The sequence below is a fragment of the Leucoraja erinacea genome, chromosome 8, assembly GCF_028641065.1.
Source record: "Leucoraja erinacea ecotype New England chromosome 8, Leri_hhj_1, whole genome shotgun sequence".
Lineage (NCBI taxonomy): Eukaryota > Metazoa > Chordata > Chondrichthyes > Rajiformes > Rajidae > Leucoraja > Leucoraja erinaceus.
In genome coordinates, this window is record NC_073384.1 from 15,188,528 (window position 1) to 15,216,510 (window position 27,983).

Below are 27,983 nucleotides of genomic sequence, written 5' to 3' on the forward strand. Positions count from 1 at the left end.
TTATAGCCTACTTGTCCAGGAATATTTTGTACGTATAGATAATATTTCTGTACAGATTATGGATTATGGATTCATCATAAGGAGCACTGTGAACAATCTCCATACTGCATATAAAAATATAGAAAAAGCTTAACAATATAAAAAAGGACAAGTAGTGTTTCAAAGATTGAATAGACTGGGGCTCTTTTTTTTTTAATTGAAAAGGAATGAACCAAAAGGGATCTTGAAATGTGTGAAACTCCTTTGGAAGTATTGACATGGAGAACATGTATGCATTGGCTGTGGAATTCAAAATTAAGAGTTATAAATACCAGATAGTCAGTAGAAAATGCAATAGGAAAGTAGGCAGAAACATCACACAGATGAGCCTCATAACTTCATAACACAAAGTGCCAAAACAATAAGCAGTGACCTATAGTGCCCTCCATAATGTTTGGGACGAAGACCCATCAATTATTTATTTGCCTCGGTACTCCACAATTTGAGATTTGTAAAAGAAAAATCACATGTGGTTAAAGTGCACATTGTCAGATTTTAATAAGGGCCATTTTTATACATTTTAGTTTCACCATTTAGAAATTACAGCAGTGTTTATGCATAGTCCCCCCATTTCAGGGCACCATAATGTTCGGGACACAGCAATGTCATGTAAATGAAAGTATTTAGTACTAATACCATGTTTAGTATTTTGCTGCATATCCTTTGCATGCAATAACTGCTTGAAGTCTGTGATTCATGGATATGACCAGTTGCTGGGTGTCTTATCTGATGATGTTCTACCAGGACTGTATCACAGCCATCTTTAGCTTATGCTTGTTTTGGGGGCTAGTCCCCTTCCGTTTTCTCTTCAGCATATAAAAGGCATGCTCAATTGGGTTCAGACCGGGTGATTGACGTGGCCACTCAAGAATTAACCATTTTTTAGCTTTGAAAAACTCCTTTGATTTGGCCACTCAAGAATTAACCATTTTTTAGTTTTGAAAAACTCCTTTGTTGCTTTAGCAGTATGTTTGGGATCATTGTCTTGCTGTAGAATGAACTGCCAGCCAATGAGTTTTGAGGCATTAGGTTGAACTTGAGCAGATAGTATGTGTCTATACACTTTAGAATTCATTATGCTACAACCATTAGCAGTTGTATCATCAATGAAGATAAATGAGCCAGTACCTTCAGCAGCCATACATGTCCAGGCCATAACACCCCCACCACCGTGTTTCACAGATGAGGTGGTATGCTTTGGATCTTGGGCAGTTCCTTCTCTCCCCCATACTTTGCTCTTGCCATCGCTCTGATACAAGTTAATCTTCATCTCATCTGTACACAAGACCTTTTACCAGAACTGCATTTGCTCTTTTAAGTACTTCTTGGCAAACTGTAACCTGGCCATCCTATTTTAGTGGCTAACCAGTGGTTTGCATCTTGCAGTGTAGCCTTTGTATTTCTATTTGTGAAGTCTTCTGCGGACAGTGGTCATTGGCAAATCCACACCTGACTCCTGAAGAGTGTTTCTGATCTGCCGGAAAGGTGTTTGGAGATTTTTCTTTATTATAGAGAGAATTCTTTTATCATCAGCTGTGGAGGTCTTCCTTGGCCTGCAAGTCCCTTTGCAATTAGTAAGCTCACCAGTGCTCTCTTACTTTTTTTTTTTTTATTTATTTTTTATTAGAAGTACAATGAGTTACAGTAATACACACCACATATATCTTATTACATTTGTTGTACCCCTTCATTTTTTGAGCTTTAAGCAAGATAGAAATAAAAGAAGTGAGGAAAGTGAGAAAGTCGTGAAAGTGCAGGGAAGTGTTGGAAAAAGAAAGCCCATTAGAGAGAGAGTTAGAGAAGAAAGTTAAGAAATAGACCCTAGAAAAGAAAGAAAGAGAAACAATTGCTCTATTATAAAAAAACTCCGCAAAAAGCGATATACCAACCATATTTTTCACCCCCCGTTACCAGATCCTGGCACCATTTATTTTTTAAATTACTATTGCACCTTATGCTTGTAGTAAGTTCATAAATGCAGACCACGTCTTTTGGAAGTGGTCTGCTTTGCCTGCGAGGAGGAGTCTCATATCTTCCAGGTGTAATGTTTCGAACATGTTTGAAATCCACATTTTTATTGTTGGTATAGGAGCGTTTTTCCAGAATTTGAGTATAAGCTTTTTTTCCCGTTATTAGCCCGTAATTAGATAAACACTTACTATATGTGCATAAATGCTCGATCAACGTAAGACATACTCTAATTCAATTCAAAACATTACATAGACTATACTATTCAAAAACCAAAATAAATAAACTTTCCCTAATGTCTCACCCATTTGTGATAAATGTCAGTCTCAAGAAGCTACCATGGCGCACTCTTTTGTTTTTTGTATAAAAATCCAAAAATTCTGGAACAAAATACTTGAAATCTTCACAAAACTATTTAAAATAAAACTGATACCAAAAGCAGAATGGATTATTTTTGGAATAATGGAAGGTAGCCCTAAACTAAACGCGTTTCAAAATAATTTATTTAATTACGGGCTCTCTTTCTTCTTAATGATGTTTTAAACAGTTAATTTTGGTATGTTTAAGGTTTGGATGATGTCTCCAACAGTTTTATTCTTGTTTCTCAGTCTCATAATGGCTTCTTTGACTTTCATTGGCACAACTTTGGTCCTCATGATGATAAACGCCAATCAAAGTTTCTAAAGGTGATGGAAAGACTGGAGGAAAGACTGGGTGCTGAGAGCTCTTTTAAACCTGCATTATGGAGGCAGTTAAACACACCTGAGCAACGCCTGTGAAGCCATGTGTCCCAAATATTATGGTGCCCTGAAATGGGAGGACTATATATAAACACAGCTGTAATTTCTACATGGTGAAACCAAAATGTATAAAAATGGCCTTTAATAAAATCTGACAATGTGCACTTTAAACACATGTGATTTTTTTTCTATTACAAATCTCAAATTGTGGAGTACAGAGGAAAATAAATAAATTATGGGTCTTTGTCCCAAACATTATGGAGGGCACTGTATTTCATGGAAATATGAAGTGTCTCAGAACGATACTGTCAACTTCTAAAAATAGATATTGAATGCACAAACTTCTGACTCAGAGGAAAGAAAACTACCAACTAGCCAAAACTGACACTTTCGTGATACCAGAAGATTAACTGTTTGTTAGGAGTCCACATCACTTGTGGAATTTTGTTCAGAAAAATCCATTATTATTAGAATTTTTTTTATAACTATGCCAAACATAGAAAACAGTTGGCTTGTTTTTTTACCTTGTAAAGTTGAGGAAATGGACATGTCGTGTGTACAAGTATGGTTGTTCTCCAATGCTGATGTTATTTACTAATTCCATCTGCAAAATTAAAAGACAGTCATTATGATACCATTCAGCTCCTAACCAAGCGCTCGCAACTTTCCTACAGCTTTTGCAATAATTTCATCACTAGCTTTCAGGACTGTGAGAAACACATTGGGAATACAGTTGCAGATACATGTAACTTGTCCTTTGGCACTTTCCTTGTTTCTCCTAACCCACTTGCCCAAATGACCCATTCCTTAGCCCATAACTCTCAACTTTGTTTTCTGAATTCCTCAATTCTATTTCTAATAATTTGCTGACCACACAACTTCCTTTTCCTGGAACCCATCACATATGTATTGTTAACTCCACTTCCCGATTCCTCTATATTTCAAATTGCGAAAGATTGCGCAACCGTATCCTGCCCACAAAAATTCAAGTAAATTTAAATCTAGAAATTACCACCCAAACAGGTGACTTTTAATAATCATAAGTACTGTTGATAGAGCATGATTGATGAACAATATTTCCTGCTCAGCTTAGTCCAGTTTGGATTTTGTTGGGACCACTTAACTCCAAATCACACTGCAGCATTGGTCCAAATACTTGCTACATTCCAGAGATGAGGTGAGATGAACTGCTCGAGATATCACAAAAGGCTGTCAAAACTGAGATCAATGAGCTTCAAGAGGAAAGTACACCAATGGACTATTTCCTTCACTCCATAGATGCTGCCTCACCCGCTAAGTTTCTCCAGCATTTTTGTCTACCCCATCCATCCCATACTGAACCCCTTCATTCAACATCACTGACATCCCCCGTGCTCTCCCCTCACAATTTTACCTACTCCAACCAACACGTACTAATTCACCTACCTCAATCCATCCATTCTGCACCGACTGCCTTCTAACCCCCACCACCCCCACCCCTGCCATCTATCCACCCCGCACTGATTCACACACACCCCTCCCTGACCCTATTGTCCTGGAAATTGTTTTGGAGCGAACATTGACTATGTTTGATAATGGAATGCAATCAAATGTGTTTTAATTTCCAGTGTTATTATTGTTTTAATCCATAAAGATGGATTAATTATATTGTGAACACGTGGAAACATTAAAACCGCAGTGTTCAATTGTCACTGCTACCGTTGACACATTATTACAGAATTCATTCAGAAGAGATAATATATATAAGCATCTGGATAAACAGGGTCTGATTAGGAACAGTCAACATGGATTTGTGCCTGGAAGGTCATGACTAATCTTCTTGAATTTTTTGAAGATGTTACTAGGGAAATTGATGAAGGTAAAGCAGTGGATGTTGTCTATATGGACTTTAGTAAGGCCTTTGACAAGGTTCCTCATGGAAGGTTGATTAAGAAGGTTCAACTGTTGGGTATAAATGCAGGAATAGCAAGATGGATTCAACAGTGGCTGAATGGGAGAAGCCAGAGGGTAATGGTGGATGGTTGTTTATCGGGTTGGAGGCAGGTGACTAGTGGGGTGTCTCAGGGATCTGTGTTGGGTCCTTTGTTGTTTGTCATGTACATCAATGATCTGGATGAAGGTGTGGTAAATTGGATTAGTAAGTATGCAGATGATACCAAGATAGGGGGTGTTGTGGATAATGAAGTGGATTTCCAAAGTCTACAGAGTGATTTAGGCCATTTGGAAAAATGGGCTGAAAGATGGCAGATGGAGTTTAATGCTGATAAATGTGAGGTGCTACACCTTGGCAGGACAAATCAAAATAGGACGTACATGGTAAATGGTAGGGAATTGAAGAATACAGTTGAACAGAGGAATCTGGGTATAACCGTGCATAGTTCCTTGAAGGTGGAATCTCATATAGATAGGGTGGTAAAGAAAGCTTTTGGTATGTTAGCCTTTATAAATCAGAGCATTGAGTATAGAAGCTGGGATGTAATGTTAAAATTGTACAAGGCATTGGTGAGACCAAATCTGGAGTATGGTGTACAATTTTGGTTGCCCAATTATAGGAAGGATGTCAACAAAATAGAGAGAGTACAGAGGAGATTTACTAGAATGTTGCCTGGGTTTCAACAACTAAGTAACAGAGATAGGTTGAATAAGTTAGGTCTTTATTCTCTGGAGCGCAGAAGGTTAAGGGGGGACTTGATAGAGGTCTTTAAAATGATGAGAGGGATAGACAGAGTTGATGTGGACAAGCTTTTCCCTTAGAATAGGGAAGATTCAAACAAGAGGACATGAGTTCAGAATTAAGGGACAGAAGTTTAGGGGTAACATGAGGTAACATGTTAACATAAGTCCGGGTAACATAAGGGGGAACTTCTTTACTCAGAGAGTGGTAGCGGTGTGGAATGAACTTCCAGTGGAAGTGGTGGAGGCAGGTTCGTTGGTATCATTTAAAAATAAATTGGATAGGCATATGGATGAGAAGGGAATGGGGGGTTATGGTATGAGTGCAGGCAGGTGGGACTAAGGGAAAAAAAGTTGTGTCGGCACAGACTTGTAGGGCCGAGATGGCCTGTTTCCGTGCTGTAATTGTTATATGGTTATTGGTTATTTTAACGGCAAATCAATGCTCTTAATATGGAATATCAGTACTGTAGTTATTTAATGAGCAACATTCACAACTATAAGTACGCATATATGTTACCATGGTCCAGGATTTATTGACACAGGTTGATCATACGTTGAATAATTCAACCACATTTTTGTTAGAAAGTGGAAAGAACTAATAGAAATTGTATTAATTGCAATGTGTAAAAAGAGTTGAGATACTGTCTTATAATTTTGCTGCATGTCATTGTGGGATATATCATGTCTTGATTGGTGAATGTTTAGTTTGTGACTTTATTTGAAGCAGAAATAATATATGAATGCTTCATTGAGTATAATTCCGACTGGTAACTATGCACTTCGTCCGAGCACATTATCGCACGCGTCATGCAAGCCATCTTAAATGACCACCTAAACTGTCATTTGGCAACCTAAAAAACTGCCCAGGTTGCCCGGCTGACAACAGGGAAAAAAGTTAAGCGAGAGCCCTGAAGGTAGATGCTGGTGGCTGTATAAGATCAATCATTCTAGTCCCAGGACATTGCTGTTGGAGCTCCTCAAGGCTGAGTATTAGGCCCAAGCCAGTAACTTCATTAATCACCATTCTTCTATGTTAAAGTCAGAAGTGGGGTTGTTGACTGAAGGCACAGTGGTTAATTCTATTCACAATTTACCAGAAACTGAAGTAGTCCACAGCTGTTTGCAGCAAGCCTGGACAACAACCAGGCATGATCTGATAGGTGGCAATCACACATCATGTAACATTCACGCCACTAAAAAGCCAGACTACAATCAACTTCACCAACAGGAAAGAATCCAAAGACCGTTTGGTGACATTCAATGTTACTATATTGATATGCTCTTTTATTATCCTTGGGATTCTGACACTTGTGGATTTTGGACATTTTCGGACAAAAAGATTTTTAGCGTAGATGGACGGGCGGCACATCCTCAACATTCCCGGGTGACCGGGAGACTCCATAACCAGTTAGTTTGGAGGGATTGATCGGGGTCCAGGGGGTTTAATTCTTAGTCCCCTACTGTCGGCGACTCCCAACCTCGCGGAGCTGGGGGCTCCGTCCAGGCCGCAGGGCGGCGCCGGTTGGAGCTCCGACCCCGGCAACTCTACCCCTGGCTGCGAGGCGCTCCAAATCCAGCGCCGCCCGCGGCCGGACGTCCCAGCTCCGAGAATGTCGGGAGTCGGCGGCAAAGTGCTGGGAGAAACCAGCGGGGAGCGGGCAATGCCTTACCGGGTCGCCGTGCGGCAAGCTCCGGCGCGCTGTGGCGCCGACACACAACATCGCGGAGCATCGCTGGTTCCTGCCGCGGAGCTTTTGTCAGGCAACTCTACCCCTGGCTGCGCGGCTCCAAATCCAGCGACGCTCCGCGATGTTGTGTGTCGGCGGCCACAGCGCTCCGGAGCTTGCACGGCGACCCGGTAAGGCATTGCCCGCTCCCAGCGCTGCGACGCTGCCGACTCCCGACATTCGCGGAGCTGGGGCGTCCGGCCGCGGGCCGCGCTGGATTTGAGCGCCTCGCAGCCAGGGGTAGAGTTGCCGGGGTCGGAGCTACAACTGGCGCCGCCCGCCGCCCCAACGGCCACAGCGCTGCACAGCTTACTGCACGGCGACCCGGTAAGGCATTGACCGCTCCCCGCCTCTCCGACCAGGTAGGGGACTAAGAATCAAAGCTCCCTTCTTCCCCCTTCACATAAAAAGCCCTCCAAACTAACTGGACTAACATTTGCAATGATTTACAGATAAGCGTCTCCCGGTCTCCAGGGAGGAGGCAGCCACTACAGTAGTACAGACCTGGGTTGCTCGTGGGTCGTTTTGGGTCACGTTTGGCGCCAAACGCGAGCTTTGGTGCGCAGACGACATCTGGAAAAAATGGCCGGTTTTCGGAGCTTTTCGGTTTCTGGAACACCGGATAAAAGGTTGTGCACCTGTATATTGATATGCTCTAATTATCAATATTCTGAGGGGGTGATTGTCAAACAAAAATTCAGCTGGACGTCACATCCTCAACATTTATTTCCTCACCAGCATTTGATTCAGTGTGTGCCACCTGTAAAATGCACTGCAGGTATTCACCCAGGCTGCAGCAACAGCACCTCCTAAAATTGAGGAATCTACTAATAATGCAGGCTAATGCCCCTATCCCACTTAGGAAACCTGAACAGAAACCTCTGGAAACTTTGCGCCCTTGTGTGCGGTAAGGGGATCAGGGGCAGTCTCCCTACCTGCTTCCATAGGGCAGACCTGAAGGGAACACGGTAACCTTGGGTGGGGCGCAAACTCCAGAGGTTTCCGTTCAGGTTTCCTATGGGATCAGGGGCATGGGCATCACATACTGGAAACTGGTGGTTTGCAGGCACTCGAATCCTGACCGAAAACGCGTGGCCCACTCCTGGTTCAAACTAAATACTGGAATTTGCTTTCATAAGTTTCTAAGATGCAGTAGTTTGGGAAGATGGCTTATCACAAACTTCTCAAGTACAATAATTACTGTGCTTGCTGGTAGTATCTACACTCTGAAAAAAACTGAGTACATTTAACAAAAAAATATTCTCAATCTATCTGCATGCCTGACATAGTTAATCACACTGTGTTCCTAAACTGCTCCATGGGTGTCCAGCTGGATGGGACCCAAGTTGTCTGGTTCCATTGTTCCTTTCCAACAGATGCAGTTGTTTTTTAAGAATCATCAGTAATAATTTCTCTCATTCCTTCATTGTTATCTCTACCATTTTCCAAGGATTAGCACTGGCCCTTTCCTTCTTCTCGTATACATATTGTATCACGACAATCTATGAAAACAGAGCACCAGTTTCCACATGGACCTGGTGTTGCTGAGCCCCATCTCTCAGATTGCTTGTCAACTTGAAACTGGAAATAGAAACTTCCTCCTCTAAACACTGGGATGGCCAAAGCCAGTTTTAATCTCCCTCTCACCACCATTTAATTGTTCTGTCACTTGTAGCTATGGTGTCAGCTACCAATGACCTAAACACAGAATTCCCCCAAACTTCACTGCTTTCTCTCTTTTTCCTCCATTCGTAAGCGATCCTGGAATTTGGTGCCATTTACAGTAAGAAATACTGACATTTCATCTGGAACTGTTAGTATTTCTCAGCATGTTCAGGCATGTTCTAAAATGCTTTTTGTTTAATGGTTCACGTATTTTCCTTTTATGTTTCTGCTATACTTAATCATAGCAACATAGAAAATAGGTGCAGGACGAGGCCAAAAGACAATAGACAATGGACAATTGGTGCAGGAGCAGGGCATTTGGCCCTTCGACCCAGCAGTGCCATTCAATGTGATCATGGCTGATCATCCCCAATCAGTACCCCGTTCCTGCCTTCTCCCCATATCCCCTCCTGCCTCTAGTGTGTCCAAGTCCTTAAAAATCTCATATGTTTAAATGAGATCCCCTGTAAACCTTCTAAACGCCAGAGTGTACAAGCCCAGATGCTCCATTCTCTCAGCATATGACAGTCCCGCCATCCCGGGAATTAACCTTGTAAACCTATGCTGCACTCCCTCAATAGCAAGAATGTCCTTCCTCAAATTAGGGGACCAAAACTGCATGCAATACACCAGGTGTGGTCTCACTAGGGCTCTGTACAACTGCAGGCCATATCCCTTGATTGCACTAATAGAAACATAGAAAAGAGGGCAATCATAAGCAGTTATTTACTATTTAACTTAAAATACGAGCTCAAGCATTTCACATTCTTTAAAAAATAGACAAGATGAAAAAACAGATCTAATTCAATGAGTCAAATGGCCAAATATTTTGCACATTTTGCTTTGGCGGCCAAAAATAAGCTTTCCTATTGGTTCCGATACTCATCTCACCTTCCATGATTTTTTAGATGCTTGCCTCAAAGGCAGGACACATTCCTTGAGATGGCTATTATTAAAAGCTCCTCACTTAAAAGCAGCAGACAACCCACCAGTTACCAATCGCAGATACCCAGCTGAAGCATGTGGAGAACATGGGATCTCTTGTAATAAGGTGGATGAGTTGAATGTGCAGATAGCTATTAATGACTATGATATAGTTGGGATCACGGAGACATGGCTCCAGGGTGACCAAGGCTGGGAGCTGAACATCCAGGGATATTCAATATTCAGGAGGGATAGAGAGAAAGGAAAAGGAGGTGGGGTAGCGTTGCTAGTTAGAGAGCAGATTAACGCAATGGAAAGGAAGGACATTAGTTTGGAGGATGTGGAATCGGTATGGGTAGAGCTGCAAAACACTAAGGGGCAGAAAACGCTGGTGGGTGTTGTGTACAGGCCACCTAACAGTAGTAGTGAAGTTGGAGATGGTATCAAACAGGAAATTAGAAATGAGTGCGACAAAGGCAAAACAGTTATAATGGGTGACTTCAATCTACATATAGATTGGGTGAATCAAATTGGCAGGGGTGCTGAGGAAGAGGATTTCTTGGAATGTATGCGGGATAGTTATCTAAATGAACATGTAGAGGAACCAACGAGAGGGCAGGCTATTTTAGACTGGGTATTGAGTAATGAGGAAGGGTTAGTTAGCAGTCTTGTTGTATGTGCCCCCTTGGGCAAGAGTGACCATAATATGGTTGAGTTCTTCATTAGGATGGGGAGTGACATTGTTAATTCAGAAACAATGGTTCTGAACTTAAAGAAAGGTAACTTTGAGGGTATGAGAAGTGAATTGGCCAAGATTGACTGGCAATTAATTCTAAATGGGTTGACGGTGGATATGCAATGGAAGACATTTAAAGACTGCATGGATGAACTACAAAAATTGTTCATCCCAGTTTGGCAAAAGAATAAATCAGGGAAGGTAGTGCATCCGTGGATAACAAGGGAAATCAGGGATAGTATCAAAACAAAAAGATGATGCGTACAAATTAGCCAGAAAAAGCAGCCTACCAGAGGACTGGGAGAAATTCAGAGTCCAGCAGAGGACAAAAGGCTTAATTAGGAAAGGAAAAATAGATTATGAAAGAAAACTGGCAGGGAACATAAAAACTGACTGCAAAAGTATTAACATTTATAGATATGTGAAAAGAAAGAGATTAGTTAAAACAAATGTAGGTCCCTTGCAGTCAGAAACAGGTGAGTTGATCATGGGGAACAAGGATATGGCGGACCAATTGAATAACTACTTTGGTTCCGTCTTCACTAAGGAAGACATAAATAATCTGCCGGAAATAGCAGGGGACCGCGGGTCAAAGGAGTTGGAGGAATTGAGTGAAATCCAGGTTAGTCGGGAAGTGGTGTTGGGTAAATTGAATGGATTAAAGGCCGATAAATCCCCAGGGCCAGATAGGCTGCATCCCAGAGTACTTAAGGAAGTAGCTCCAGAAATAGTGGATGCATTAGTAATAATCTTTCAAAACTCTTTAGATTCTGGAGTAGTTCCTGAGGATTGGCGGGTAGCAAACGTAACCCCACAAGGGAGGGAGAGAGAAAACGGGGAATTACAGACCAGTTAGTCTAACATCGGTAGTGGGGAAACTGCTAGTCAGTTATTAAAGATGGGATAGCAGCACATTTGGAAAGTGGTGAAATCATTGGACAAAGTCAGCATGGATTTACGAAAGGTAAATCATGTCTGACGAATCTTATAGAATTTTTCGAGGATGTAACTAGTAGCGTGGATAGGGGAGAACCAGTGGATGTGGTGTATCTGGACTTCCAGAAGGCTTTCAACAAGGTCCCACATAAGAGATTAGTATACAACCTTAAAGCACACGGCATTGGGGGTTCAGTATTGATGTGGATAGAGAACTGGCTGGCAAACAGGAAGCAAAGAGTATGAGTAAACGGGTCCTTTTCACAATGGCAGGCAGTGACTAGTGGGGTACCGCAAGGCTCAGTGCTGGGACCCCAGCTATTTACAATATATATTAATGATCTGGATCTCCAAGTTTGCAGATGACACTAAGCTGGGGGGCAGTGTTAGCTGTGAGGAGGATGCTAGGAGACTGCAAGGTGACTTGGATAGGCTGGGTGAGTGGGCAAATGTTTGGCAGATGTAGTATAATGTGGATAAATGTGAGGTTATCCATTTTAGTGGCAAAAACAGGAAAGCAGACTATTATCTAAATGGTGGCCGACTAGGAAAAGGGGAGATGCAGCGAGACCTGGGTGTCATGGTACACCAGTCATTGAAAGTAGGCATGCAGGTGCAGCAGGCAGTGAAGAAAGCAAATGGAATGTTAGCTTTCATAGCAAAAGGATTTGAGTATAGGAGCAGGGAGGTTCTACTGCAGTTGTACAGGGTCTTGGTGAGACCACACCTGGAGTATTGCGTACAGTTTTGGTCTTCAAATCTGAGGAAGGACACTATTGCCCTAGAGGGAGTGCAGAGAAGGTTCACCAGACTGATTCCTGGGATGTCAGGACTGTCTTATGAAGAAAGACTGGATAGACTTGGTCTATACTCTCTAGAATTTAGGAGATTGAGAGGGGATCTTATAGACACTTACAAAATTCTTAAGGGGTTGGACAGGCTAGATGCAGGAAGATTGCTCCCGATGTTGGGGAAGTCCAGGACAAGGGGTCACAGCTTAAGGATAAGGGGGAAATCCTTTAAAACCGAGATGAGAAGAACTTTTTTCACACAGCGAGTGGTGAATCTCTGGAACTGTCTGCCACAGAGGGTAGTCGAGGCCAGTTCATTGGCTATATTTAAGAGGGAGTTAGATGTGGCCCTTGTGGCTAAGGGGATCAGAGGGTATGGAGAGAAGGCAGGTACGGGATACTGAGTTGGATGATCAGCCATGATCATATTGAATGGCAGTGCAGGCTCGAAGGGCCGAATGGCCTACTCCTGCACCTAATTTCTATGTTTCTATGTAATGCTCTTCAGTGTTAAGCGGATATTAAAAACAAATGGCAAGTTATTGAAACGAGATAAGCAAGGAACCACTGCATAATGCCTGAGGAACTGCACCCCGTTTATACACATTATACACCTTGAGGAATCCAATATCGAAACAAGATGTTGGATCTCAGCAACACCATGCTCCTGTGCAAACTGGTGCTCCGTTTACATAGATTGTCATGGGGCAATATGTATACTGCCAGCGAAAAGTGCCAAATAGATTCAGAAATTCCATTCGTAAGTAGTTCTGGAATTTGGTGCCACTTACCGTAAGAAATACTGGCATTTCATCTGGAACTGCTGGCATTTCTCAGCACATTCAGACATGTTCTAAAATGTTTTTTGTTTAATAGTTCATACATCTTTTAAGTCTCTAGTGTACATAATAATAAGCAATTATTTAGCTAAAATAATTATATTTTACACGAGGCTCAAGTCTTGCATTTCACATCCATTAAAAATATTGAAAATGGAAAATAGATCCAATCGATTAAATTAAATGTCCAATATCTTGCATATTTAGTGATATAATTAAGCGCCACCACTATTCCTTTGCTGTAAAGATTGCAACATATTGAAGCTGGTTCATATTAAAATACAGAAATGTTTGCGCAAAGTCTATGCCATGGGACGTTTTCCACAATGAATACCTGGAAACTCTCTGGATTTGATAGTCATTAAATTCTCTAAATAAATAAACTGCTATAGCATTACCACCCCACGGGTGTCAGGGTCAGTTAAATGTAAATGTTTCCAGACACTCTCTGTAAGCAAGGATCAGCAGCTCCAAACAACAGCTGGTTTATCAGCAGGTTTAAATACTTTGAAACAGAACAATATGCATCATGTCATTCAGGCAATAGATCTAATTAATTATCTAGCTGACATATGATAATAGCCTGCGTTTAGCTGCAGAAAAAAAAACAACAGCCAACATTATACATGGGATGGTGTTACTTATATTAAATTATAAAAGATGAAATAGTGGCATATTTGAATAGCAGTAGCAGGATCGGTCTGAGTCAGCATGGATTTACGAAGGGGAAATCATGCTTGAATAATCTTCTAGAATTTTTTGAGGATGTAACTCGGAAAATGGACAAGGGAGAGCCAGTAGATGTAGTGTACCTGGAATTTCAGAAAGTATTTGATAAGGTCCCACATAGGAGATTAATGGGAAAAATTAGAGCATATGGTATTGGCGGTAGGATGCTGACATGGATAGAAAATTGGTTGGCAGACAGGAAACAAAGAGTAGGGATTAACGGGTCCCTTTCAGAATGGCAGGCAGCGACTAGTGGGGTACCGCAAGGCTCGGTGCTGGGATCGCAGCTATTTACAATATACATTAATGATTTAGATGATGGGATTAAAAGCAACATTGGCAAATTTGCAGATGACACAAAGCTGAGTGGCACTGTGAACTGTGAAGAGGATGCCATGAGGATGCAGGGTGACTTGGACAGGTTGGGTAAGTGGGCAGATGCATGGCAGATGCAGTTTAATGTGTATAAATGTGAGGTTATCCACTTTGGTGGCAAAAACAGGAAGGCAGATTATTATCTAAATGGCGTCAAGTTGGGAAAGGGGAAAGTACAACGGGATCTGGGGGTCCTTGTTCATCAGTCACTGAAAGTAAGCATGCAGGTACAGCAGGCAGTGAAGAAAGCAAATAGCATGTTGGCCTTCATAACAAGAGTTGAGTATAAGAGTAAATAGGTCCTTCTGCAGTTATATTAGTGAGACCACATCTGGCGTATTGATTGCAGTTTTGGTCTCCCAATTTGAGAAAGGACATTCTTGCTATTGAGGGAGTACAGCGTAGGTTCACCAGGTTAATTCCCGGGATGGCGGAATGTCATATGTTGATTGAATGGAGCAGCTGGGCTTGTATACACTGGAATTTAGAAGGATGAGAGGATATCTTATTGAAACATATAAGATTATTAAGGGTTTGGACATGCTAGAGGTAGGAAACATGTTCCTGATGTTGGGGGATTCCAGAACCAGGGGCCACAGTTTAAGAACAAGGGGTAAGGCATTTAGGACATAGATGAGGAATAACCTTTTCACACAGAGAAACATAGAAAATAGCAAGAGGAGGCCATTCGGCCCTTTGAGCCAGCACCGCCATTCATTGTGATCATGGCTGATCGTCCCCTATCAATAACCCGTGCCTGCCTTCTCCCCATATCCCTTGACCACTAGCCCCTAGAGCTCTATCTAACTCTCTTAAATCCATCCAGTGACTTGGCCTCCATAAATTCACAACTCTCTGGCGGAAAAAGTTTTTTCTCACCTCAGTCTTAAATGACCTCCCCTTTATTCTAAGACTGTGGCCCCTGGTTCTGGACTCGCCCAACATTGGGAACATTTTTCCTGCATCTAGCTTGTCCAGTCCTTTTATAATTTTATATGTTTCTATAAGATTCCCCCTCATCCTTCTAAACTCCAGTGAATACAAGCCTAGTCTTTTCAATGTTTCCTCATATGACATTCCAGCCATTCCAGGGATCAATCTCATGAATCTACGCTGCGCTGCCTCAATCACAAGGATGTCCTTCCTCAAATTAGGAGACCAAAACTGAGCACAAAACACCAGGTGTGGTCTCACCAGAGCCCTATACAACTGCAGAAGAACCTCTTAACTCCTATACTGAAATCCTCTTGTTATGAATGCTAACATTCCATTAGCTTTCTTCACTGCCTGCTGCACCTGTAAGCCAACTTTCAGTGACCGGTGTACAAGGATGCCCAGGTCTTGCTGCTCCTCCCCCGTACCTAACCTAACCCCATTGAGATAATAATCTGCCCCCTTATTTTTGCCGCCAAAGTGGATAACCTCACATTTATCTATATTATACTGCATCTGTCCACTCACTTAACCTGTCCAGATCACCCTGCAACCTACTAACATCCTCTTCACAGTTTACACTGCCACCCAGCTTTGTGTCATCCACAAACTTGCTAGTGTTGCTCCTAATTCCCTCTTCCAAATCATTAATATATATGGTAAACAGTTGCGGTCCCAACACCGAGCCTTGCGGCATTCCACACGCCACTGCCTGCCATTCTGAAATGGACCCGTTCACTCCTCCTACTCTTTGCTTCGGGTCGGCCAACCAATTTTCTATCCATGTCAAACCCTACCCCCAATACCATGTGCTCTAATTTTAGTCACCAGTCTCCTGTGCGGGGCCTTATCAAAGGCTTTCTGAAAGTCTAGATATACTACATCCACTGGCACCCCTTCATCCATTTAACTTGTCACATATTCAAAAAATTCCAGAAGATTAGTCAAGCATGAATTTCCATTCATAAATCCATGTTGACTTGGACTAATCCTTTTACTGCTATCCAAATACCCCATTTTTACCTCTTCAATAATTGACTCCAGCATCTTTCCCACCACCAAAGTCAGGCTAACTGGTCTGTAATTCCCCGTTTTCTCTCTCGCTACTTTCTTGAAAAGTGGGATAACATTAGCTATCCTCTAATCCACAGGAACTGATCCTGAATCTATTTAACATTAGAAAATGACCACCAATGTGTCTACTATTTCTAGAGCACCTCCTTGAGGACCCTGGGATGCAGACCATCAGGTCCAGGGATTTATTATCCTTCAGTCCCATTAGCCTACCCAATACTATTTCTCGCCTAATGAAAATTTCTTTCAGTTCCTCTACCCCCTTAGATCCTCTGACCTCCAGTACATCTGGGATATTGCTTGTACCTATTCCGAAAGTACCTATTCAACTATTCTGCCATTTCCTTGTTGCCCATAATAATTTCACCCGTGTCTGCCTTCAAGGGACCCACATTTGACTTTGCTACTCTTTTTCCTTAACATATCTAAAGAAGCTTTTGCTGTCCTTCTTTATATTCCTGGCCAGCTTCCCTTCGTACTTCATATTTTCAGCCGTATTGCGGATGACACTAAGCTGGGGGGCAGTGTTAGCTGTGAGGAGGATGCTAGGAGACTGCAAGGTGACTTGGATAGGCTGGGTGAGTGGGCAAATGTTTGGCAGATGCAGTATAATGTGGATAAATGTGAGGTTATCCATTTTGGTGGCAAAAACGGGAAAGCAGACTATTATCTAAATGGTGGCCGATTGGAAAGGGGGAGATGCAGCGAGACCTGGGTGTCATGGTACACCAGTCATTGAAGGTAGGCATGCAGGTGCAGCAGGCAGTAAAGAAAGCGAATGGTATGTTAGCTTTCATTGCAAAAGGATTTGAGTATAGGAGCAGGGAGGTTCTACTGCAGTTGTACAGGGTCTTGGTGAGACCACACCTGGAGTATTGCGTACAGTTTTGGTCTCCAAATCTGAGGAAGGACATTATTGCCGTAGAGGGAGTGCAGAGACGGTTCACCAGACTGATTCCTGGGATGTCAGGACTGTCTTATGAAGAAAGACTGGATAGACTTGGTTTATACTCTCTAGAATTTAGAAGATTGAGAGGGGATCTTATAGAAACTTACAAAATTCTTAAGGGGTTGGACAGGCTAGATGCAGGAAGATTGTTCCCGATGTTAGGGAAGTCCAGGACAAGGGGTCACAGTTTAAGGATAAGGGGGAAATCCTTTAAAACCGAGATGAGAAGAACTTTTTTCACACAGAGAGAGTGGTGAATCTCTGGAAGTCTCTGCCACAGAGGGTAGTTGAGGCCAGTTCATTGGCGATATTTAAGAGGGAGTTAGATGTGGCCCTTGTGGCTAAGGGGATCAGGGGGTATGGAGAGAAGGCAGGTACGGGATACTGAGTTGGATGATCAGCCATGATCATATTGAATGGCGGTGCAGGCTCGAAGGGCCGAATGGCCTACTCCTGCACCTAATTTCTATGTTTCTATGTATTGCCCGTTTTATTTCCTTCAGTTGTCCTATGAAAGTTTCCCAATCCTGCGTCTTCCGGATTATGCCCAGAAATTCCTGCCATTGCTGTTCCACCGTCATCCCTGCTAGGATCCCTTTCCAGTCTACCTTGGCCAGCTCCCCTCTCATGCCTTTATAGTTCCCTTTGTTCAAGTGCATCACTGACACTTTTGATTCAACTTTCTCCTTCTCAAATTGCAGATTAAAACTAATCATATTATGATCACTAACTCCAAGCGGTTCCTTTACCTTGAGTTCCCTTATCATATCTGGTTAACCATATAACCATATAACAATTACAGCACGGAAACAGGCCATCTCGACCCTTCTAGTCCATGCCGAATGCATAATCTCCCCTAGTCCCATATACCTGCGCTCAGACCATAACCCTCCATTCCCTTCCCATCCATATAACTATCCAATTTATTTTTAAATGATAAAAAACGAACCTGCCTCCACCACCTTCACTGGAAGCTCATTCCACACAGCTACCACTTTCTGAGTAAAGAAGTTCCCCCTCATGTTACCCCTAAACTTCAGTCCCTTAATTCTCATGTCATGTCCCCTTTCATTGAACAACACTTAATCCAGAATTGCCTTTTCTCTGGGCGGCTCCATTACAAGCTGCTCTAAGAATCCAACTCGGAGGCATTCTACAAACTCTCTTTCTTGGAGTCCTGATCTAACCTGTTTTTCCCAGTCTTCCTGCGTATTGAAATCCCCCATCACCACAGTGACATTACCTTTGTTACATGCCAGTTTTAACTTCTGCTGGAACTTACACCCTACATCTGGGCTACTATTTGGAGGTCTGTAGATGACACCAATTAGTGTCTTCTTGCCTTTACAATTCCTCAACTCAATCCACAGTAATTCTACCTTGTCAGCCCCTATGTCTTCGCTCGCAAGGGACTGAATTCCATCCCTCACCAGCAGAGCTATCCCGTCTCCTCTGCCCACCTGTCTCTCCTTTCCACAGGGTGTATAACCCTGAATATTAAGTTCCCAGGCCCAATCCTCCTGCAGCTACGTCTCAGTAATCTCCACAATGTCATATCTACCAACCTCTAACTTTACTTTTTATACTTCGCGCATTCATATACAATACTTTTAATTCCTTACGCATCTCACCTTTCACATCGATATTATACTTGGCCATACTCAGCTATCCCTTTGTGAGCTTCAAGAGAGTTGCGAGTCTATGGAATTCTCTGCCTCAGAGGGTGCTGGAGGCTGGTTCTCTGGATGCTTTCAAGAGATAGCTAGACAAAGAGATAGCTAGACAAAGCTCTTAAAGATATCGGAGTCAAGGGATACGGGGAGAAGGCAGGAACGGGGTACTGATTGTGGATGATCGGCCATGACCACATTGAATGGCGGTGCTGGCTCGAGGGGCCGAATGGCCTACTCCTGCACCTATTGTCTATTGCTGGTCAGAATGCAGGTAGAGCAGTGTTCGGTTCTCATCACCGTGTTACTCACCCACTGATACATAGGCCCCAAGAGTTGCAAACTGTTAATTAGCCTGGATATCATAGTCAAGTGAGTTTTCTTCAACAGATAGAAACTTGGGAAGTGTGTATCTCACCTGCTCATTTTTATTTGGCCTGGTTTTGTTGTGAATGTCTGAATTTATGAGGGTGAAATGGTTCTTCTCTGCTAGAACCCTCAATAGCTGCACCACCGTCCGGCTTCCGCATTTTCCAACTCTGTTGTAAACCAGCTGGCTGGGGAACGGCATCACCTGAACAAATGAAAAAAGGTAGATGTCTAAATAGCTGCTGCACGATTGTCCCCGTTGTGATGATATTGCAGTCAGTTTGGAGCTCTGCAGGCTGCAGTTGTTTCACCCACAGGAAGAATTTCCAGACACACATACATAAAGAGACAATCACCTATCTAGTGTACAAGTGTACAATGCAACACAGGCTATCGAACAACACGAGGGGTGGAATTCCTGGGTAATACTTATCCTTTCCATTAATATCGCAAAAGTTCCTGAGCACCTATTGCAACCAGATGTTGTCAACGTGGGATGTTGAAAATTAAAAATCTGAAAAATCCTTAATTGCCTCTGTCCTTTCACCCAGCTTTTTTGTATCTGTAGTGGCAGGGCTCAAAAGCATAATTTGTTGGGCTATCATTATTCTAGTTCTCCCAATGCTCCACCAAAAAATTAAAGCAGAAACCATGATGTCCCCCAGCATCACATGTAACACACATCGGCCCCATCATTCAAATAGTGAAAAAAGAACTGCAGATGAGATGATCTTGAATTACTGGAGCAAGTCTTCGTGTGAGTGCCTCTGGCGAAGATATGGAGTTCAAACCCTGCCCAAGTCAGTCTCAGCTACTGGCAACTCTGGTCTCAAATTGTGGATTGTGAGACATTCCAAGTGTATGTGTAGCGGGAGCCCACAGTTAGCTTCTACCACACAAGACTAGCAACTGTTTGAGCAAGGAAATGTTTTGATTGTGGTCACAGTATGGCCTGGCAGACTGTTGATCAACCAGAAAAACGTTCGAGGAAAGCTAGACTTTAGAATCAATTATACAATTTCTAATTATGGGGATGAACCAAGTTAAGAGTGCAGTCAATGCCAAAGAAGACAACAATGATTGAGATGGCATCAATAAACTTACAGAATAGATCAATGATTCAACAATAATGAGGAATACATTTGGGAGGAAGAAGATGGAGATCATTTACAAGTTGAGCTAAAGTAGGTGGACAAAGGAATCTCAAGTCAAAATATTTCATGTCCGAAAACTCTGCAAGCAAAGCAAGCATAAAGGTTTACTGAAAAAGGGATCAAATTGAAAAATTAAAGTTCTGCTAAACCTGTACTGAACCTTGATTTTACCTAATTTGCACAAATGCAAGGATAATGTATAATAGACCAATCTGTTGTCTATTGAGAGAAAGCTGCTTAGGGGTAACCCAAGATATTTAAAATTATGAAATGTTCTTATGAAGTGGATGCAGGCAGAATGTTTCCACCTGTGGGGAAAAAAACATAACTAGAGGGCATCAGCGTAAGCAATTCACCAAGAAATCCAACACAGAATCCAGAAGAAACATTTGATTCAAAGAATGGTGTTCATGCGGAACTTGCTACCTCAAGGAATTGAAGCAAATATTATGAAGGTGTTCATGTGCAGGTGACAATTAAGAAGGGAACAAAGATCACAGTAATTGGGGTGGGATAATACATACAAAGATATAGACTAATTGGGCCAAAATATTTATCTCTGTACTGCATAACCAATGAAATGAAAAGAATCAGTCCAATTGCCACTCAATCTGTACAAAGTGATACCCTGCAAAACATTAGGTGAGGGCTAGACACAATTCAGACTTTTGACAATTTCTCCTCCCCCAACAGTTACCGACAATACACAATCCTCACTACCACTGCACTTGCAGAATTGCAGAAGTTCTGAAGAGGGCTAGAAAAATGGTAGGTTCTTTTCTGTAGTGTTCTTTACTCTGAGGGTAAGAAATGTAGAAATTTCCCCATTTCCCCCAACCTCCTGCCACTAAATGCTCACGAGACGGCTTTCAAATGTCAGACAGTGTTTGAAGCTTTACACAAGCAAGATTACTAAAACTGACGCTATTAATACCACAGAAGATCACTGTGTCACTTTTTGAGGATTGAATATTTGATGTTGACACAAGAGAGCCACAGTTCCATGACTAACCTAATGTGTATGGCAAGCCAACCTGCTTACCAAACACTGTGTCTCTGTTCTGATCAAGGCACAGAGTTTGCATACCTGCTGTTTCCAGAACCACTATGCTGTATTCATACTAAGGCCTAAATGAACGTCTTTATTTGAGCCAAGAACCAGTGCACATACAGAATATGTGACTATGTTAATGTAAAAACATGTCTGTTGAAAAACAGCAGCTCACTAAGGCAGTATTATGTGCACAACCAGATACTACTATACAGACTTCGACTCACCTGAGGCTGAAACAAACCGAGCGTTATTCTTTGGCTGGCACTAAGAAATTTATTATTTCCGAATCGAATTTTGCTTGTTTGTTATGATAAAAAAAATCCTAATGACAACATTTCCATCAGCCTCTACCGTATGTACAAGACGCGTTTTAGGAAACAAATTTTCATTTATAACTGGAAAGTGCTGACAAGGAATAAATATTGATCATTTACTTTTCCTTATTCATGTCCTTTCTGTTACACTTGCTGACCCATTTGATTGAGATGCTGCCCTTTACTTTTTTTGATATAAGGTAAATCTACTTTTTATAAAATTAGTTTTTTATAATTTTTTTAAGATTCCTTGAGTGAACAGTACCAGAATCCTACAGTAGGCACAATCCTTCAAACTGAACCAGAGGTATACAGCATTCCATACTACTCTACCTCTTACAACCATCTGTTTCTCCAGTTAAATATTTACTCAACCCTCTCTTTAATGCGTCTACAGCCAGACGCTTCCACATATATTTGCTCAAAAAGTGCAGTAGACTTCAGTAAAGTCTCCCATGAGCCCATTCCCCAACATAAACATTCCTCAGTTTCTCTTGGTTTTCTATAGAATGGCAATATATGTGTAGTACAGAGGGACTACTGCACTGTTGGAAGTGCAGTCTTTTGAATTAGTTATTCAACTGAGGCTTCTGTTTGTTCTCTCGTGTGGTCATAAACGTTCTATTATGCTATTTTGAAGAGGAGCTGGGAATTCGCTGTGGTATCTTGGTTCAAACAATACTATAAACAAATCATATTATCTTTAGCTTATATGTTGTGTGCTACGTACAACTGTTCATCGCACCAGTTGTATTATAACAATGATTAAGATCCAAATTCATTTTTTTGAGATTTAACTTTTTGCAATGCCAAGAGGTTGAGATAGGAAAACTTGCATTTACATAGACCATTCCTTCCCTGCAAGGACAAGCAAGTAACTTGCACAAACTTCCCTGTGCAAGCGATCTGGGCCCTTGGCTCTGGTAAAGTACCTGAAAAAGATATTTACATATGGGTATTAAGGTAAACAGTTGTAGATAAGAAACTACTTGGGAGCATGGACAATTAAGTGGCGTATACTATGCGCAAAATTTCTGATATTTTGATAATGTACCATACGAAATACATCATGCAAAATTAGGATGTCGTATGAAAGGGAAGACAGCAAAATTATTTTTTTTACAAAATATCCATCAATGGAACATTGCCTAGCCAAATTTTTCATGAATATTACCTGTGATGTGAGTTGAAGATTGTGAACAAGCATGATGAAGAATATTAAGGAAAGACACGAAATGCTGGAGTAACTCAGAGGGTCAGGCAGTATCCCTGGAGAACATGGATAGATGATGTTTTGGGACCGGATCCTTCTTCAGACTGATTGCAGGGGTGGCAAGAAGGCTAGGAATGTGGAGGTGCAGGACAAAGCATGGCAGGTCATAGGTAAGAACGCAAGGAGGGGGGCGGGGGGGGGGGGGGGGGGTGATAAGCAGAAGCCAGAAATAAAAATGTATAAGATAAAAGGGTTAGAATGTTGTGGATGTGAAATTAGAGGATTGATGAGGTGCATTTTTCTTTACTCAGAGGGTGGTGGGTGCCTGGAACACGCCGCCAGGGGTGGTGGTGCAGTCAGGTACAATAGGAACATAAGTACTCGTTTAACTGTTCTGCCATTTCCTTGTTTACCATTATAAATTCACCTGTCTCTGATTGTAAGAGACCTACATTTGTCTTCACTAATCTTTTCCTTTCTACATATCTAAAGAAGCTTCTAATGTCAGTTTTTACATTCCCCGCAAGCTTTCATCCCCCCCCCCCCCCCCCCCCTTTAACCCCCCTTTATCCTCCTCTATTGTGTTCTAAATTTCTCCCAGTCTTCTGGTTTGCTGCTTCCTCCGGCCAATATGCCTTTTCCTTGGATTTAACACTATCATTGATTTCCCTCGTTAGTCACAGTTGAGCCGCTTTCCCCGTTTAATTTTTTCACCAGACTGGGATAAATAATTTTTGGAATTCATCCATGCGGTCATTAAACCTTTGCCATTGATTCTTCACCATCAACCCTTTAAGTATAATTTTCCTGTCTATCCTAGCCAATTCCCGTCTCATACCTTCAAAGTCCCCTTTCTGTTAGTTCAGGACCCTAGTCTCTGAATTAACTGTCACTTTCTATCCAAATGCAGAATTCCACCATATTCTGGTCACTGTTGCCCAAGGGGCTTTGCACAACAAGATCCCTAACTAATCCTTCCTCATTACATAATACCCAGTCTAGGATGGCTTGTACTCCAGTCGGTTCTTCTACATATTGGTTTAAAAAAACATCCCGTATACATTCCAGGAAATCCTCCTCCTCAGGGCTGCTACCAATTAGGTTGGCCCAATCTATATGCAGATTAAAGTCACCCATGATAACTGCCGTACCTTTGTACACACATCCTTAATTTCCTGCTTCATGCCATCCCCAACCTACTGCTTGGTGGTCTTCATACAACTCCAACAAGCATTTTCTGCCCTTGGCTATTTCACAGTTCTACCCATACCAATTCTACAGCATCCAAGATGATGTCTCTCCTTGCTGTTGCATTAATCTCCGCTTTAACCAGAAATGCCACCCCACCTCCTCTTCCTTTTTGTCTATCCTTCCTGAATATCGAATACCCCTGCATGTTTAGCTCCCAGCCTTGGTCACCCTGGAGCCATGTCTCCGTAATTCCAACTACTAACTGCACATTCATTTCATCCACCTTATTACGAATGCTCCTCGCATTAAGGCACAAAGCTTTCAGGTTTGTTCTTCTTATCTCCCTTCTACCTTTTGCTCCTGTCCCTCTGTCGCCTTCCATTGGTTCCCATCCCCCTGCCCTGTTTGTTTAAACGTGACACTCTCTTTCCCGTTAACTGCACGTACGCTTCCACGTTGTTGACTCCAGCCCCCCAGTTTAGTTTAAACCCACCCGTGTAGCACTAACAAACCTGCCTGCTTGCAAGTAACTGGCCTAATTGCAAGTGCCACCTATAGTAGAAACTTTCATCTCCTTTTGCACACGTGCTTCCTAACTTCACTCCTGAAAGATCCTGTTCTCACTTTTCACATAATACACTAGGAGAAATTATTCTCCGTATCCGTGAAGAAAATAATGTCAGCAAAACTTGTGACATATAGAGGTAAAATCAGCAACTCTCATTTTTGCTCAAATTTTGAAATCCATCATAATTCTAATTTTTGGCTATTAAGAGCAAACTAAAATCACTGCTATTGCCACACGCTTTTCTAGTATTTCCTTTTTAAGAATTTTGCAATTTCCCATCTGCTACCGTTATCTGCAGACAAAACCCAGTGAAATCAAGATTCCTCTGAATTCTTGTCTTAAATGATATTGTCTTCATTCTGTTTGTTAAGTTTCTGCTACCCTTTTGCAGTATCCTTTGTCATCCAGTGAAGTGATTTCAATCTTCAATTGCTTTGAGATGTTGCCACTAGGATATTGTTTACAATGTACATATATTTCTCAAAAACTTGGTGTCATCGCAATTTGTAGATTATACCAAGTGGATCTGCAAGCTAATCAAAAACAGATGGATTGGAACAGTCAGATAAGGAATGGCAGAAATTATTTTACAATGCACAAATTGAAATATAATTGCTGAACAACATCACTGTGGTAGTTTAGAACTCAAGACGAATTTGGTAGTGTACCTCAAGTAACGATCTTTTTTTTTTTACATACCAACCATACTTAACGACACTACTTTATCGGTGGCCATTAATCCCTTCAGGGCTAAAGTCTGGGCCTTTTGGGATATTTAAAGGAATAACTTTGCTACAAACTCATTGACAGATAATGCAATTAAAATTTAACCATAATTATCCACAAATTTTTAGTGTCTTTTAATGTGAATGTCCGTCCAAAGAACATCTTTCATTAGTCTTTCTTCTCTGAAAATGGTATCAACCATTAGAAAGCCAGGAAGTAAGAAGCAGAATAGAATTAGTGTTGCGTTCAAATGAATACTGACGTCTAAGAAACGTAGGTATGAGTAGAGAAATTAAAATTTAACCATGTGCTAAGTAATGCAGGCCAACCTAGCAGGGAATCCTTTCAAATTAGTTAGATATATTTATTGTCATATACACCAGCTGAGATGAAATCCCTTATTCACCTGAAGTGCAGAGTAAACAGTGTACATAGAGTAATGATAAATACAACATTAAATATAATGATGAATGCAGTGACAAAGCAGTTACTTTTTGATGATGATCAGGCACATTTTAAGGCTGCTGTGGGGTGGCAGCCACAAATTAACAAATTTAATTCAATACAAAACTTGGTGAGATTTGAACTCATCTGACTTGACAGTTCAGTACCACGTCAAGGATAGTGGGAATAGTTGGGACACCCAACACCAGAAAAGGTGACTCCATTGCATCGGAAATAAGCACTTTCAAATCAATAGTAATAAATGTTCTATTTCAGGTTCAGTGTCAGCGAGGGATTTGACGGACTCTCATCAGTGGGTGTTTCGTTTAATTATTGCAAGTTGGCACAAATGTGTCTGCATAACCTGACACTGATAGGTTTGACCTGGTGCTTACAGTGGCAAGTGGAAAAAGCAATGGCCTAATGTAATCTCTCAATTTCAAATCACTGATGTTAAAATGAGCAGAAACCAGTCAATAGCAAGGCAGATCACAGGGTGGTTTCACCCACCAATTCCAGTGGGAGTCAAGTCTTCTTTATGTCTGCCAGATTCAACATCAGCTGCAGGATGTGGGTCTCAATTGCAAGGCCAGCATTTAATATACTTCTGTAATTCCATCTCAGAGTGGTGGTGCATTGGGAAGTGGTGCTAAAGAAACCTTGTTAAGTTGTGGTCATGGGCCTTGCAAATGCAACCATGGTGTAGGGAATATTTAGAACGGTGGATAGACAGCAAACAAATTGACTGCATTTTCCTGAATGGTGTTATGTCTATGTGGCATTGAGCTGTACTCGTCAATCCAAGGAAAATGAAGAGTATTCCATCACAATATTCACTTGTACCCTTTAGGTGCAGGAAAGGCTTTAAGAAATCAGGAGGGGGGGGGGGAAATCACAAGATAGAACATAACAAAAATGTCAGAAGAGTCCCGACCCAAAATATCACCTATCGATTTTTTCCAGAGATTCTGCCTGAGTTACTCCAACATTTTGTGTCTCAATGTAGAAAGTCAAGTTTCTGACCTGGTGTGTAGCTACAGTTTTTACATGGCTTGTGCTCTTAAATGTTTAAACAAAGACGGTGTCTGGATGTTGATGGTTGAGAAGTATGTGATGCTACTGTATTTGAATACAGAACTGGTGGTTAGACTCTTAGATCAGACATACTGATTATTTGTCATTTGTGCTGTACAAATTGTATGCCAATTGATTGCGCAAACTTGAATGTTATTTGAGTCTTGCTGCACAAGGGCTTGGGCTGCATCATTATCTGAGGAACTGAACAGCACGTTTTTATCAGTGGGAATCCCTACTTCTCACATCACAATGAAAGATGATCATTGACTAAAGAGTTAAAGATGGCTTTGTCCGGGATACTACCCTGAGAACTCCCACTACACTTGCTCTCTGAAATCTCCAAACCATTTCCCTATGAGCTGGAAAATTACATCCATGGGTTTGTACCAGACAGGTGAGCTTTCTAAATTGTTTAAGAAGGAAATGCTGGAAAATCGAAGGTACACAAAAAAACTGGAGAAACTCAGCGGGTGCAGCAGCATCTATGGAGCGAAGGAAATAGGCAACGTTTCGGCCTGAAACGTTGCCTATTTCCTTCGCTCCATAGATGCTGCTGCACCCGCTGAGTTTCTCCAGCTTTTTTGTGAGCTTTCTATATTGTTCTATAACAATACTTTTTACCTTTATACGTAACGGTTTCCTCTGAACAATGAAATAGTGCGAGTGCATCTTAATTTGGATAGCAGTTAAGATAAAACAAACCAACACGAATACTGAAGAGTAGTGTAAAGCTCCTGTTAGGTTTGTTCCTGAGTATATTACCCAGAACAAATAGCAATATTTCAAGGCAGCACAGTGGCGCAACCGGTACAGCAACTGCCTCACAGAGCCAGAGACTCGGGTTCAATCCTAACCTCAGGTTCTGTCTGTGTGCAGTTTGCACATTCCCCGTGACCGCGTGGGTTTCCTCCAGATGCAACAGTTTCCTCCCACGTCATAAAACATGTGGGTTTGTAGGATAATTGTCCTCTATAAATTGCTCCTAATGTATAGGGAGTGTATGCAAAAGTGGGATAACTAGCATGAACGGGTGAATGATGGTTGTTGTAGACTCGGTGGGCCGAAGGGCCTGTTTCTATGCTGCCTCTCTAAACTAAATGTA

General features: G+C 41.8%; 1 protein-coding gene across 2 annotated transcripts in view; it reads right to left on the reverse strand.

Moving 5' to 3' along the window:
- Positions 1-27,983, reverse strand: part of usta (uronyl 2-sulfotransferase a) — a 76,873-nt gene that overhangs the window by 27,557 nt on the left and 21,333 nt on the right. For both annotated transcript variants that reach the window (XR_008723833.1, XM_055639028.1), the window contains exons 3-4: positions 19,190-19,345; positions 3,272-3,351 (exon numbers count right to left, since the gene is read on the reverse strand). Coding sequence is in view for 1 of the 2 variants with exons in the window: in XM_055639028.1 (XP_055495003.1) it covers positions 3,272-3,351; positions 19,190-19,345 (236 nt within the window). In the remaining variant the exon portion in view is untranslated. The remainder of the gene's footprint in view (positions 1-3,271; positions 3,352-19,189; positions 19,346-27,983) is intronic.